At 50.7% G+C, this 13,188-nt stretch overlaps 2 protein-coding genes across 6 annotated transcripts in view; one reads left to right on the forward strand and one right to left on the reverse strand.

The window, feature by feature from the left end:
* The window catches only part of C19H19orf57 (chromosome 19 C19orf57 homolog), a 26,598-nt gene extending 16,628 nt beyond the window's left edge, over nucleotides 1-9,970 (reverse strand). For both annotated transcript variants that reach the window (XM_025368513.1, XM_025368511.1), the window contains exons 1-2: nucleotides 9,877-9,970; nucleotides 8,498-8,549 (exon numbers count right to left, since the gene is read on the reverse strand). In XM_025368513.1, the coding sequence (XP_025224298.1) occupies nucleotides 8,498-8,528 (31 nt within the window). In that variant the 5' untranslated portion in view covers nucleotides 8,529-8,549; nucleotides 9,877-9,970. The remainder of the gene's footprint in view (nucleotides 1-8,497; nucleotides 8,550-9,876) is intronic.
* The window catches only part of CC2D1A (coiled-coil and C2 domain containing 1A), a 31,949-nt gene continuing 28,606 nt past the window's right edge, over nucleotides 9,846-13,188 (forward strand). For all 4 annotated transcript variants that reach the window (XM_025368507.1, XM_025368509.1, XM_025368508.1 and 1 more), the window contains exon 1: nucleotides 9,846-10,319. In XM_025368507.1, coding sequence (XP_025224292.1) covers nucleotides 10,260-10,319 — 60 coding nt within the window. In that variant the 5' untranslated portion in view covers nucleotides 9,846-10,259. The remainder of the gene's footprint in view (nucleotides 10,320-13,188) is intronic.

The following is a 13,188-nucleotide window of genomic DNA, read 5'->3' on the forward strand; positions in this document are numbered from 1 at the left end:
ATCTCGGCTCACTGCAAGCTCCGCCTCCCAGGTTCACGCCATTCTCCTGCCTCAGCCTCCGAGTAGCTGGGACTACAGGCGCCTGCCACCACGCCCGGCTAGTTTTTTGTATTTTTAGTAGAGACGGGGTTTCACCATGTTAGCCAGGATGGTCTCGATCTCCTGACCTCGTGATCCACCCGCCTCGGCCTCCCAAAGTGCTGGGATTACAGGCTTGAGCCACCGCGCCCGGCCTTGTGTTTTTAATAGAGACGGGGTTTCGCCGTGTTAGCCAGGATGGTCTCGATCTCCTGACCTTGTGATCCGCCCGTCTCGGCCTCCCAAAGTGCTGGGATTACAGGCTTGAGCCACCGCACCCGGCCTTATATATTTCTACTATATCAATATATTATAAAGTTATGTACTTACATATTTACATATGATGTATATTATATATTTATTAAATACATACAGTATGTATTATATATCCCACTATATTGCCAGGTTGTTCCATGTGATCTAAAGCCAAGCCATGCCACCTCAGGATTCAGCCTCAGCCAAATATGTAAATATATATATTTATACATATATATTTATATATGTATTTATGTATTATATATGCTACATATATATTTTTTTTTTCTTTTTTTGAGACAGGGTCTGGCTTTGTCTCCCAGGCTGGAGTGAAGTGGTACAACTGTGGATCACTGCAGTCTTGACCTCCTGGGCTCAAGCCATCCTCCCGCCTCAGGCCCCTTGAGTAGCTGGGAAAACAGGTGTGTGCCACCATGCCTGGCTAAGTCTTTTTTTGTTTTTGTTTTATAGACACAGGGTCTCACTATGTTGCCCAGGCTGGTTGCGAACTCTGGCACTCAGAGTTCGCGACCTCTGTCTCAGCCTCCCAAAGTGCTGGAATTACGGCCATGAACGACTTTGCCTGGCCAGCATCTATTTTTTGAATTAAGAAAACTCACTTACATCGAAGCTTTCAATAGTGGCTGGCTTGTAAGACTTCCCCAAACCTGGCCCCACCTAATCATGTATTCAGTGCACAAATGATAAGGGTTGACTCTAGTGAGTTCCACACCAGATGCCGTCCTAAGAACTTGTGTGTGTTAAGATAAAAGCTCAAGGCAGGGTGCTGCTGTTATGCCTGCCTTACAGAAGTAACATTGAGCAATTCAATATTATCTTTGTCCATGATTAAAATATCAGCCTTTCTCACAGCCTGTAATCCCAGGACTTTGGGAAGCCGAGGCAGGTGGATTGCTTGAGCTCAGCAGTTCAAGACCAGCCTGGGCAACATGGCGAAACACTGTCTAAAATATGAAAACTAGCCAGACATGGTGGCGCACACCTGTAGTCCCACGTACTTGAGAGGCTGAAGCGGGAGGATGACTTGAGCCCGGAGGAAGAGATTGCAGTGAGTCTAGACTGCGCCACTGCACTCCAGCCTGGGCAACAGAACTAGAGCCTGTCTCAAAAAGACAATTAGGGGCCAGGCGCGGTGGCTCAAGCCTGTAATCCCAGCACTTTGGGAGGCCAAGACGGGCGGATCACGAGGTCAGGAGATCAAGACCATCTTGGCTAACACGGTGAAACCCCGTCTACTAAAAAATACAAAAAACTAGCCAGGCGAGGTTGCGGGCGCCTGTAGTCCCAGCTACTCCGGAGGCTGAGGCAGGAGAATGGCGTAAACCTGGGAGGCGGAGCTTGCAGTGAGCTGAGATCCGGCCACTGCACTCCAGCCTGGGCGACAGAGCGAGACTCCGTCTCAAAAAAAAAAAAAAAAAAAGACAATTAAATTAAAATAAATAAAAAGGGCAATATGGCAAAACCCTATCTCTACTAAAAATATAAAAGTTATCTGGGCATGGTGGTGGGCACCTGTAATCCCACCTACTTGGGAGGCTGAGGCAGGAGAATCGCTTGTAGCTAGGGGGCTGCGGTTGCAATGAGCCAAGATGGCGCCACTGCACTCCAGCCTGGGAAAGGGAGTGAGACTCCATCTCAAAAAAATAAATTAATAATTAAATTAAATTAAAAGGAAAGATGTAAGAATTGACACCCAAGGGCCCCAAGTTCCCAGAGAGGTGTAAACATTGAGGCACACGGAGGCCAAGGAACCAAGGCTGGCACCCCATCCAATTCCAGAACCAGCACACTTAAGAATACTTGAACATTTACTGAATGCCTACTATGTAGTAGATTTCTACCAAGGCACAGACAACAAAAAGACAAACCAACAGCCAGGTGTGGTGGTGCATGCCTGCAGTCCCAGCTACTCAGGAGGCTGAGGGGGTAGGATTGCTTGAGTCCAGGATCTCACTTGGGTAACACAGTGAGATCCCACCTCTAAAAACATTTAAAAATTAGCTGAGGGTGGTGGCATGCACCTGTAGTCTCAGCTACTCGGGAGGCTGAGGCAGGAGGATTGCTTGAGCCCTGGAGGTTGAGGCTGCAGCGAGCCGTGATTGTGCCACTGGATTCTGGCCTCAGCAACAGAGCTAGATCCTGTCTCTAAAAAAAAAAACTGAAGAATAACACTATCCAGGGCTGGGCGCGGGGGCTCACACCTGTAATCCCAGCACTTTGGGAGGCTGAGGTGGGTGGATCATCTGAGGTTGGGAGTTCAAGACCAGATTGACCAACATGGAGAAACCCCATCTCTACTAAAAATACAAAATAAGCCAGGCATGGTGGCTCATGCCTGTAATCTCAGCTACTTGGGAGGCTGAGGCAGGAGAATCACTTGAACCCGCAAGGCGGAGGTTGTGGTGAGCCAGTATCACGTCACTGCACTCTAGCCTGGGCAACAAGAGTAAAACTCCGCCTCAAAAAAAAAAAAACACTATCCAAACCCCAGGTGGACTCTTTGCAGCCTCAGCTCTGCACTACACACTCACACACCCTGAAGTAAACCTACTGAATGAGTCTCTCTTTCCTCGACGCCAATTGCTAGGGTCTGCCTCAGTCCTCACTCAGCTGTTTGCCCTCCACTAAAACACAGTGATCTTCCTGTAATTGCTTCTAATTCTTCTTCTTCTATTTTTTATTTTTTGAGATGGACTCTCGCTCTGTTGACCAGGCTGGAGTACAGTGGCACAATCTCAGCTCACTGCAACTTCCATCTCCTGGGTTCAAGCAATTCTTCTGCCTCACCCTCCTGATTGGCTGGGACTACAGGCACAAGCCACCATGCCTGGTTAATTTTTTTGTATTTTCAGTAGAAACAGGTTTTCACCATGTTGGCCACGTTGGTTTCGAACTCCTGATCTCAACTGATCTGCCTGCCTTGGCCTCCCAAAGTGCTAGGATTGCAGGTGTAAGCCATGGCGCACAGCCAATTGCTTGTAATTCTGTCAGTTACGGTTTGGGAGTGCCCATTTAGAACTTTATCCCACTGCTGTGTATTTGCTTAGCGCTCCCTGGGAGAAGCATTTTCCTTTATCCCCTGACTAGAGCTGGAGGATCTCCAGGGCAGGAACTGAGTGCGCTGCACCCTTTGATCTCCTCCTCACCCTCCCCCGCCCCCTCTGGTGCCCACCTCAAAGGATGCAGCACCACAAGTAAGGCTCCGATGGACATTGCTTATAGAAACACATTCCTAACCATCCAGGCACGGTGGCTCACGCCTGTGATCTCACCACTTTGAGAGAGTGAGGTGGAAGGATTGCTTGAGGTCAGGAGTTCGAGACCAGCCTGGCCAACATGGCGAAATCCTGTCTCTACTACAAATACAAAAAATTAGCCAGGCGTGGTGGTGGGCACCTGTAGTCCCAGATAATCAGGAGGCTGAGGCAGGAGAATCACTTGAACTCGGGAGGCAGAGGATGCAGTGAGCCAAGACTGTATAACTGCACTCCAGCCTGGGTGACAGAGCAAGGCTCTGTCTCAAAAGAAACACGAACTTGTGGTCTGCCAGAAAAGACAAAATATAGCTGCTTTGTTTATTTGGTTTCTTGAGATTCTCAAACACTTGCTCACTTGGCTGATCGAATGGCCATTTGTACCGAATAAAAAGCAAAAAAATATCAATGGCATTGAAGAGTCTTCTCTTTCCTTCCGGCGATCTGTCCACATGGGACTAATTTAAGAAAAAATAAGGCAGAACCTTGTGTTCAACACCAAAGACTGAAGACATTGGGAGGGAAAAGGCCTCTTTCACCACCTGCCAGAATCTTCTTCCTCTCTCCACCCTTCCAGCATACAGAGAAAGGGCTGTCCAGGGCCAGTCCTGAGGTCCACTGAGCTGGGGAGTCTACCGCCAACAGAGGCCCCAAGTGACCTGCTGTGGGTGGGCCTGGCGGTCCCCAGCTTCCCCCTCCAAGGTCAGAGAAATTCTGATGCCTCCAAGCAGCCTGTTGCTCATCTCTGCACAAAACATGTTCAATCTGCTGATCATTTCCTCTTCTGTCCCATATCTTGGGGGAAAAACAGGAACACCATTCCCTAAATTCATCAGCCACTAAATTAGAAAGTCATTTCAAAATTTTGAAGAAATTTAACTTACATTAGAAAATGATAGGCAAATGGAACTCTACTACATCATATTTGGAGTTTGTCTTTCTGACTTGGTTTGTTCCTTTTTTTTTTTTTTTTAAAACAGAGTCTCACTCTGTCGCCCAGGCTGGAGTGCAGTGGCACAATCTCAGCTCTCCCAGGCTCAAGCAAGTCTCGTGCCTCAGCCTCCCAAGTAGCTGGGATTACAGATACATGCCACCATGCCCGGCTAATTTTTGTATTTTTAGTACAGATGGGGTTTCACTATGTTGACCAGGTTGATCTTGAACCCTAACCTCAAATGATCCACCTGCCTTGGCCTCGCAAAGTGCTCAGATTACAGGCAGGAGCCATCGTGCCCAACAATCTTTCTTTCTATTTTTTTTTAAGAGACAGGGTTTTGTTCTGTGTCCCAGGCTAGAGTGCAGGCGCAGTCGCAGCTCACTGCAGCCTGGAACTCCTCAGCTCAAGCCATCCTCCTGCCTCAATCTCCTAAATAGCCAGGACTACAGGTGTGTGCCACCACACCTTGTTAATTAAAAATATGTATTTATTGAGACTGGATAACATTATGTTGCTCAGGCTGGTCATTAACTCCTGGTCTCAGGCAATCCTTTCACCTCGGCCTCCCAAGTAGCCTGGAGTACAGGTGCACGCCACCATGCCTGGCTATTTTGGGGTGTTTTTCTTTTCAAATGATGAAATTGTATAGGTATACTGACAAGTAAACATGGTCATGATCTACTGCAAAGTGAAAAATGGAGGTTGCAGATCAGTAAGTGTGATGATCTATTTTCCAATAAAAGCACTTTATTTGGGCCAGGCATGCTGGCTCATGCCTGTAATCTTTGGGAGGCCAAGGCAGGCGGATAACATGAAGTCAGGAGATCAAGTGCAGCCTAGCCAACATGGTGAAACCCCATCTCTACTAAAAATACAAAAATTAGCCAGACATGGTGGCGGGTGCCTGTAATCCCAGATACTCAGGAGGCTGAGGCATGAGGATCACTTGAACCCAGGAGGCAGAGGTTGCAGTGAACCAAAATCATGCCGCTGCACTCCAGCCTGGGTGACAGAATGAGACTCTGTCTCCAAAAAAACAAACAAACAAACAAAAAAAAAACAAAACTCAACACTGTATCTGTATATATACAGAAAATGTCTGACCAGGCATGGTGGCTCACACCTGTAATTCTGAGCACTTTGGGAGGCCAAGGCAGGTGGACTGCTGGAGCCCAGAAGTTCAAGACCACCCTGCGCAACATAGTGAGGCCTCGTCTCTTCCAAAAAATACAAAAATTAGCCAGGCATGGTGGCACACACCTGTAGTCCCAGCTATTTGGGAGGCTGAGGTGGGAGGATCAGCTGAGCCTAGGGAGGTCGAGGCTGCAGCGAGCTCTGATTGTGCCACTGCTCTCCAGCCTGGGCGACAGAGCAAGACTCTGTCTCGAAAAAAAGGGGAAAAAAAAAACAGCTGGGTATGGTGGCTTACCCCAGTAAGCCCAGCACTTTGGCTGAGGCGGGCAGATCATGTGAGGCCAGGAGTTTGAGACCAGCCTGGGCAACGTGGCGAAACCCCATCTCTACTACAAATACAAAAATTATCCGGGCGTGCTGGCAGACACCTGTAATCCCAGCTACTCGGGAGGCTGAGGCAGGAGAATCACCTGAACTTGGGAGGTGGACGTTGCAGTGAGCCGAGATTGCGCCACTGCACTCCAGTCTGGGCAACAAGAGCGAAACTCCATTTCAAAGGAAAAAAGAAAGTCTAGAAGTAGTGTACTGAGGTTAGAGTCCTGCCCTGTTTTTCATGCTGTTCTATAGTTGATCATTGTCCTATGGCTGAGCTAGATGTCAACATTAGGGAAAGCTTGGGGAAGGATAGCCAGAACTCTCTGAATTATTTTTGCAACTTTTCTGTAAGTCCCAGATTACTTCAAAATAAAAGTTTTTTTTAAAAGTCTGGAAGAACCGGGCGTGGTGGCTCATGCCTGCAACCCCAGCACTTTGGGAGGCCAAGGCGGGCGGATCATGAGGTCAGGAGATCGAGACTATCCTGGCTAACACGGTGAAACCCTGTCTCTACTAAAATTACAAAAAAGTTACCCTGGCATGGTGGTGGGCACCTGTAGTCCCAGCTACTCGGGAGACTGAGGCAGGAGAATGGCGTGAACCCGGGAGGAGGAGCTTGCCATGAGCCAGGATCGCACCACTGCACTCCAGCCTGGGTGAGAGCAAGACTCCGTATCAAAAATAAATAAATAAATAAATAAATAAAATAAAAATGAAAAAAACTAAAGTCTGGAAGAAGAATTGTTAATAGCAGTCTACATTTGTGTACTGCCTTAGGTCAGTTCTGGGTGCTTTACAGATACTAACCCACATGTGAGCTCTAAGGGCAGGATTCTCCACCTTGGAGGACATTTGGGATTGGATCATTCTCTGTGGTTGGGGGGCATCCTATGCATGGTAGGATATTTGAGCAGCATCCCTGGCCTCCAGCCACTAGATGTCAGTATCATTTCCCCAGTTATGAAAACCAAAAGAAGGCTCTAGGACAGGCACAGTGGCTCACACCTGCAATCCCAGCACTTTAGAAGGCTGAGGCAGGCGGATCGCCCGAGGTCAGGAGTTTGAGACCAGCCTGGCCAACATTGTGAAACCCTATCTCTACTAAAAATACAAAAATTAGGCAGGTGTGGTGGTGTACATCTGTAGTCCCAGCTACTCAGGAGGCTGAGGCTGCAGAATCACTTGAACCCGGGAGGTGGAGGCTGCAGTGAGCCAAGATCTCGCCACTGCACTCCAGCCTGGACAAGAGTCAGACTTGGTCTCCAAAACAAAAAAGTCTCCAAACATTGCCAACTATCCCCTGGGGGTCAAAATCCCTTCCTGTCACCTAGTTGATAAACACTGCTCTAAAGGAAAGGGTGGTGGCTTTTATTATCCCCAATTTACAAAAGGGGAAACTGAGGCACAGAGGAAATCATCCACCACCACACAGTGAGCAGAACTGGGATGAACCCAGGTTTTGGGCCCCAGAGTAAAACACTCAGCCACATACCAAGTAGCCTTGTAGTACATCAAGCGTTATTCCAGGGGTCATCTCTAGGACTGGTTCCACAGGGAGGCTGTCCTGCTGCCCTGAAGCCTGGGGAGGCCTTCTCTAAGCTGTGGGACCCCACCAGAGGCTTGCAGAAGCTCTAGAAAACTTTCACTTTTACTTTTCCTGTATGCCCTCTCCATTATTTCTATTTTTCTTTCTTTCCTTCTTTTTTGAGACAGGGCCTCACTCTTACCAGTCAGGCTGGAGTGCAGTGGTGCGATCTTGACTCTCCGCAACCTCCACCTCCCAGTTCGAGCAATCTTCCTGCCTCAGCCTCCTGAGTAGCTGGGACTACAGATGCCTGCCACCACCACAACCAGCTAATTTCCTTACTTTACATTGTAGAGACAGGATCTCGCTATGTTGCCCAGGCTGGTCTCGAACTCCTGGACTCAAGCGATCTGCCCACCTCGGCCTCCCAAAGTGCTGGAATTACAGGTGTGAGCCACCACACCCGGCCTTCTATTTGAATTAAATCCTTTTCTTCTTTTCTTCTTTTTTTTTTTTTTGAGACAGAGTCTTGCTCCGTTGCCCAGGCTGGAGTGCACTGGCACCATCTCAGCTCACTGCAACATCGGACTCCCAGGTTCAAGTGATTCTCCTGCCTTAGCCTCCCGAGTAGGTGGGACTACAGGCACGTGCCACAACACCTGGCTAATTTTTGTATTATCAGTAGAGATGGGGTTTCACCATGTTGGTCAGGCTGGTCTCCAACTCCTGACCTTGTGATCTGCCCGCTTGGCCTCCCAAAATGCTGGGATTACAGGCACGAGCACTGCACCTGGCCAATCCTTATTTTCTTTTAAGGAGGTTGGGGCAGTCGTGTTAGCTAAATCTGCAATAAACAAGCCCACATTCTTCCCACGAGCAGAAGTAGAAATCAAGAAGTGTTCATTTGAATGAACATACCTGAGGTCCGCAGCTTCTTCCTCTTTGTCATTTTATCTTCCCCTTGAGAAATCTGAAAACAAGCAAAATCTCTCATCATTATAAGCAGTCCCTGTCTCTGTTTATATCCAGTGGCTTTGGCTGAGAGCAGAGGTTACCCCCGCCTCCACCTCGGCCCATGTGGCTGCCCCAGGGGTCAGATGGCTCCCATCAGGACACAGCGTGGGACACAGAGTCACAGCTACTTTGGACCATGGCCAGGTAGGAATTCAAACCTCCTCCAAACTAAAGATCTTATGCCCAGGACCTGAAAGACAAATGGGACCTCGGGGGTCCTTATGGGAAGCCCCGGGGACCTACACTCTGGTCCCTGGGATGAAACAGCCTGTGTGAACCCTCCCTCCCGACTAGGGTATCTGGGGGCCCTTCCAAGGACACTTGAGGACTCTCCAGGGGCCTCTGGGGCCTTTGGAGACCAGCCCAGCCAATATGGTGAAACCCCCTCTCTACTAAAAATACAAAAATTAGGCTGGGCGCGGTGGCTCGCGCCTGTAATCTCAGCACTTTAGGAGGCTGAGGTGGGCGGATCACTTGAGGTCAGGAGTTCCAGACCAGCCTGACCAATACGGTGAAACCCCGTCCGTCTCTACTAAAAGTACAAAAAATAGCTGGGCGTGGTGGCACACACCTGTAATCCCAGCTACTAGGATGGCTGAGACAGTAGAATTCCTTGAACCCAGGAGGCAGAGCTTGCAGTGAGCCGAGATCACTCCACTACACTCCAGCCTGGGCGACAGAGCAAGACTCCGTCTCAAAAAAAAAAAAAAAAAAAAAAAATTAGCCAGGCATGGTGGCACACACCCGTAATCCCAGCTACTCAGGAGGTTGTGGCACGAGGATCGCTTGAACCCAGGAGGCAGAGGTTGCAGTGAGCCAAGATCGTGCCATTTTAAAGGGGACAGCTGCGTCCTTGGAGGGGCAAGAGCTGTCACAGGCCGGTTTCTCCCAGCCTTGGGGGCCAGGCAAGCCAAAACGGACCTGGGCCGCAGAAGTCGCTGAGGACCCTCTGTCCTTATCAGAAACGAACTCTGCCTGGATCCGTTGGGAATAAGTCGGTTGAATTATCAGCGTTTACTCTTTTTGGAAAAAATGAATGGCCAAATTGGCCCTCACAGAAGCCTGGAGGCCTCGAGTCGAGAGCTGAAGGATGGAAAGGCCTGAGGGTGGGCGCTGTGGACCCCGCTCCCGGTGACAAGCCCCACACTAACACTAAGTCGACCACCGAAAAGTGAGAACTCCACAGTGAGTCCTCACAGTGAGTCCTTCCGCCCACGTGAAGCCGGAGCCTATCGGTGACTGAGGGACGCTGTGAACCTCACACAGGTCGCCGCCCCTCCCACCTGCGCTCGCTCTGCCTCTTTCCCGCGCCTCGCGAGGCCCCGCCCCGCGCATGCGCGACGCAAAGCACCGCCCACGCAGCCCGCGACAGTGAGCACCGCCCTGCGAAGCGCATGCGCGCCCGCGCACTGCCTGCCGGGAGTTGTAGTTTCGGCTCGGCGGACCCGGCGAGTCCAGTGGCCGCGCTCCGGTGCAGCGGCGCCCGAGGCCCGAGGCGGAAGTGGGGCGGCCAAGCAGGGAGGCGAGGGCTCGGGATCGACGGCCGCGGAGCGCCGACGAGGGTTGCAGGACTCAGGAAGGGCGCGTGCGCGGCGACAGGGCCCGGGGAAGGAGGCAGGGCAAGGCCGGGCTTGGGGGCAGGTGGTTCGGGCATCCAGCCTGGAAGATGCACAAGAGGAAAGGACCCCCGGGACCCCCGGGCAGAGGCGCCGCGGCCGCCCGCCAGGTGAGTCTGCGCCCCACGGCGCGACCTGGGGATCCCTCCCCACCCCGGTCACACACTCAGGGAAGGGCCCCACCCCCCAGGGAGGCCCGATCTCCGCCCCCCAGGTAAACCCCGGTCCCCGCCCCCCCCTCCAGGTGAGGCCCCAACCCCACTCAAGTGTGGTCTACTGGCCTTGGCTCCCCAGCTCCTGGGGCCCTGCCCCAGGTTCGGGGCCACCTGTTGCCACAGCTGCTCCAGTCGGGGAGGGGCAGTCCTCGGACTTGACACATCAAACCCTTGCATCAGTCGGGCCATGCCAGACTCTATTCCATTGTACAGATGAGGACTTTGAGACTCAGAGACGTGAAGACATCTGCCCAAGGTCATAGGGATTAACAGCTTGGCCAGAGCTAAGCACAAATCCAGGGCCGCAGCCGTAAGCTTATGGCACTTATGGCACTGTGGCTGGGCCCCTTCTCCCTCTCCCAACTCCTCTGCCCCAGGCACCAGATAGTTTGATTTTTCTGTTTTCATGGAAGGAGCCCAGGACATAGCTTGGTGTTCAGATATTAGAGTCTGGCTGACCTGAAGTTCCCTCCTGGCCTCTGTACATTGGACATTTGACTTTACAGCTCTGAGCCTCAGCTTTCTCATCTGTAAAATGGAGACCTCTATAATCCCAGCACTTCAGGAGATGGAGGCAGAGGCGGGAGAGTCATTTGAGGCCAGAGTTTGAGACCAGCCTGGGCAAAAGCGAGACCCCCGTCTCAACAAAAAATAAAAAGACTAACTGGGCATGGTGGCATGTGCCTGTAGTCCTAGCTATTTGGGAGGCTAAGAAGGGAAGATTGCTTGAGCCTAGGAGTTCAAGACTGCAGTGAGCTATGATCGCACTACTTCTGCCCCAGCCTGGGTGATAGAACAAGACTCTTTCTCTAAAATAAAAATTAAAAATTAAAAATGGAAGCAGGGTGCAGTGTCTCACACCTGTAATCCCAGCACTTTGGGAGGCCATGGCGAAACCCCATCTCTATTAAAAATACAAAAATTAGCTGGGCATGGTGGTGGGCACCTGTAATCCCAGCTACTCGGGAGGCTGAGGTGGGAGAATCGCTTGAACTGGGAGGCGGAGGTTGCAGTGAGCCGAGATCGCACCACTGCATTCCAGACTGGGTGACAGAGCGAGACTCCTTCTCAAAATAAATAAATAAATAATAAAAAATTGAGACCTCCAAGAGACCCTACATTACAGGACAGTTGTAAAGAGTCATTGAGATAGTTTATGGAAAGTGCTAGAACACAGCACTCAATAAATGTCACTATTATCATTATTACTAGTTGGTGGAGCCATACATAACTGCCAACATTTGGCCATTTTTTACCTACAGGAAAGGCAATTTCATATGGTTAAACACAATGTTGTCACATCATGATTGGTCATTAACCAAGATAGGAAGACGGGTCTGCATGGCAAACTTGCATTGTGGTTAGGACTTCTTTTTTTGTTTATTTGTTTTGGAGACGGAGTCTTGCTCTCTTGCCCCAGGCTGGAGTGCAGTGACGCAATCTCGGCTCACTGCAACCTCCGCTTCCCGGGTTCAAGCGATTCTCCTGTCTCAGCCTCCGGAGTAGCTAGGATTACAGGCTCCCACCACCACACTCGGCTAATTTTTGTATGTTTCTTTTCTTTCTTTCTTTCTTTCTTTTTTTTTTTTTTTTTTGAGACAGAGTTTCGCTCTTGTTGCCCAGGCTGGAGTGCAGTGGCGCGATCTCGGCTCACTGCAAGCTCCGCCTCCCAGGTTCACACCATTCTCCTGTCTCAGCCTCCTGAGTAGCTGGGACCACAGGCACCTGCCACCACGCCCGGCTAATTTTTTTGTATTTTTAGTAGAGACGGGGTTTCACCATATTAGCCAGGATGGTCTTGATCTCCTGACCTCGTGATCCACCCACCTCAGCCTCCCAAAGTGCTGGGATTACAGGCGTGAGCCACCGTGCCCAGCCTGCTCTTTTCTAGGGGGTCGGGCGGGGGGGGCACAGAGTCTCGCTCTGTCGCTCAGGCTGGAGTTCAGTGGTGCGATCTCAGCTCACTGCAACCTCCACCTCCCAGGTTCAAGCAATTCTCCTGCCTCAGCCTCTTGAGTAGCTGGGATTGCAGATGCCACCACCATGCCAGCTAATTTTTGTATTTTTAGTAGAGATGGGGTTTCACCACGTTGGCCAGGCTGGTCTCGAACTCCTGACCTCAGGTGACTTGCCTGCCTCGGCCCCCCAAAGTGCTGGGATTACAGGTGTGAGCCACTGCATGCAGCCATCAGGGCTTCTAATTGCTCTTGAAGCCCCAGCCTTCCCACACAGCCCCTTTGCTGAGGATGCTGGAAAGAAAAGCCCAAGTGTACAGAGTAGCTTTGCTTTGGGCAAAGTGTGGGGCCTGCTTTCCTCCCTCCCTCCTTTCTTCCCTTCCTTCCTTTCTTTTTTCCTTCCTTCCTTCCTTCCTCCCTCCCTCTCTCCCTCCCCCACTCCATCTCTCTTTCTTCCTTTCCTTTAGACAGGGCTTTACTCTGTTGCCCAGGTGGAGTGCCGTAGCACAGTCATGGCTCACTGCAGCCTTGACCTCCCCAGGCTCAAGTGATCCTCCTGCCTCAGACTCCTGAGTAGCTGGGACCACAGGCACACCACAACCCCCAGCTAATTTTTTTTTTTTTTTTTTTTTTTGAGATGGAATCTCGCTCTGTTGCCCAGGCTAGAGTACAGTGGTGCGATCTCAGTTCACTGCAAGCTCTGCCTCCCAGGTTCACGCCGTTTTCTTGCCTCAGCCTCCTGAGTAGCTGGGACTAGAGGTGCCCGCCACCATGCCCGGCTAATTTTTTGTATTTTTAGTAGAGATGGG

This window comes from Theropithecus gelada, chromosome 19 (genome assembly GCF_003255815.1).
Source record: "Theropithecus gelada isolate Dixy chromosome 19, Tgel_1.0, whole genome shotgun sequence".
Classification (NCBI taxonomy): Eukaryota; Metazoa; Chordata; class Mammalia; order Primates; family Cercopithecidae; genus Theropithecus; species Theropithecus gelada.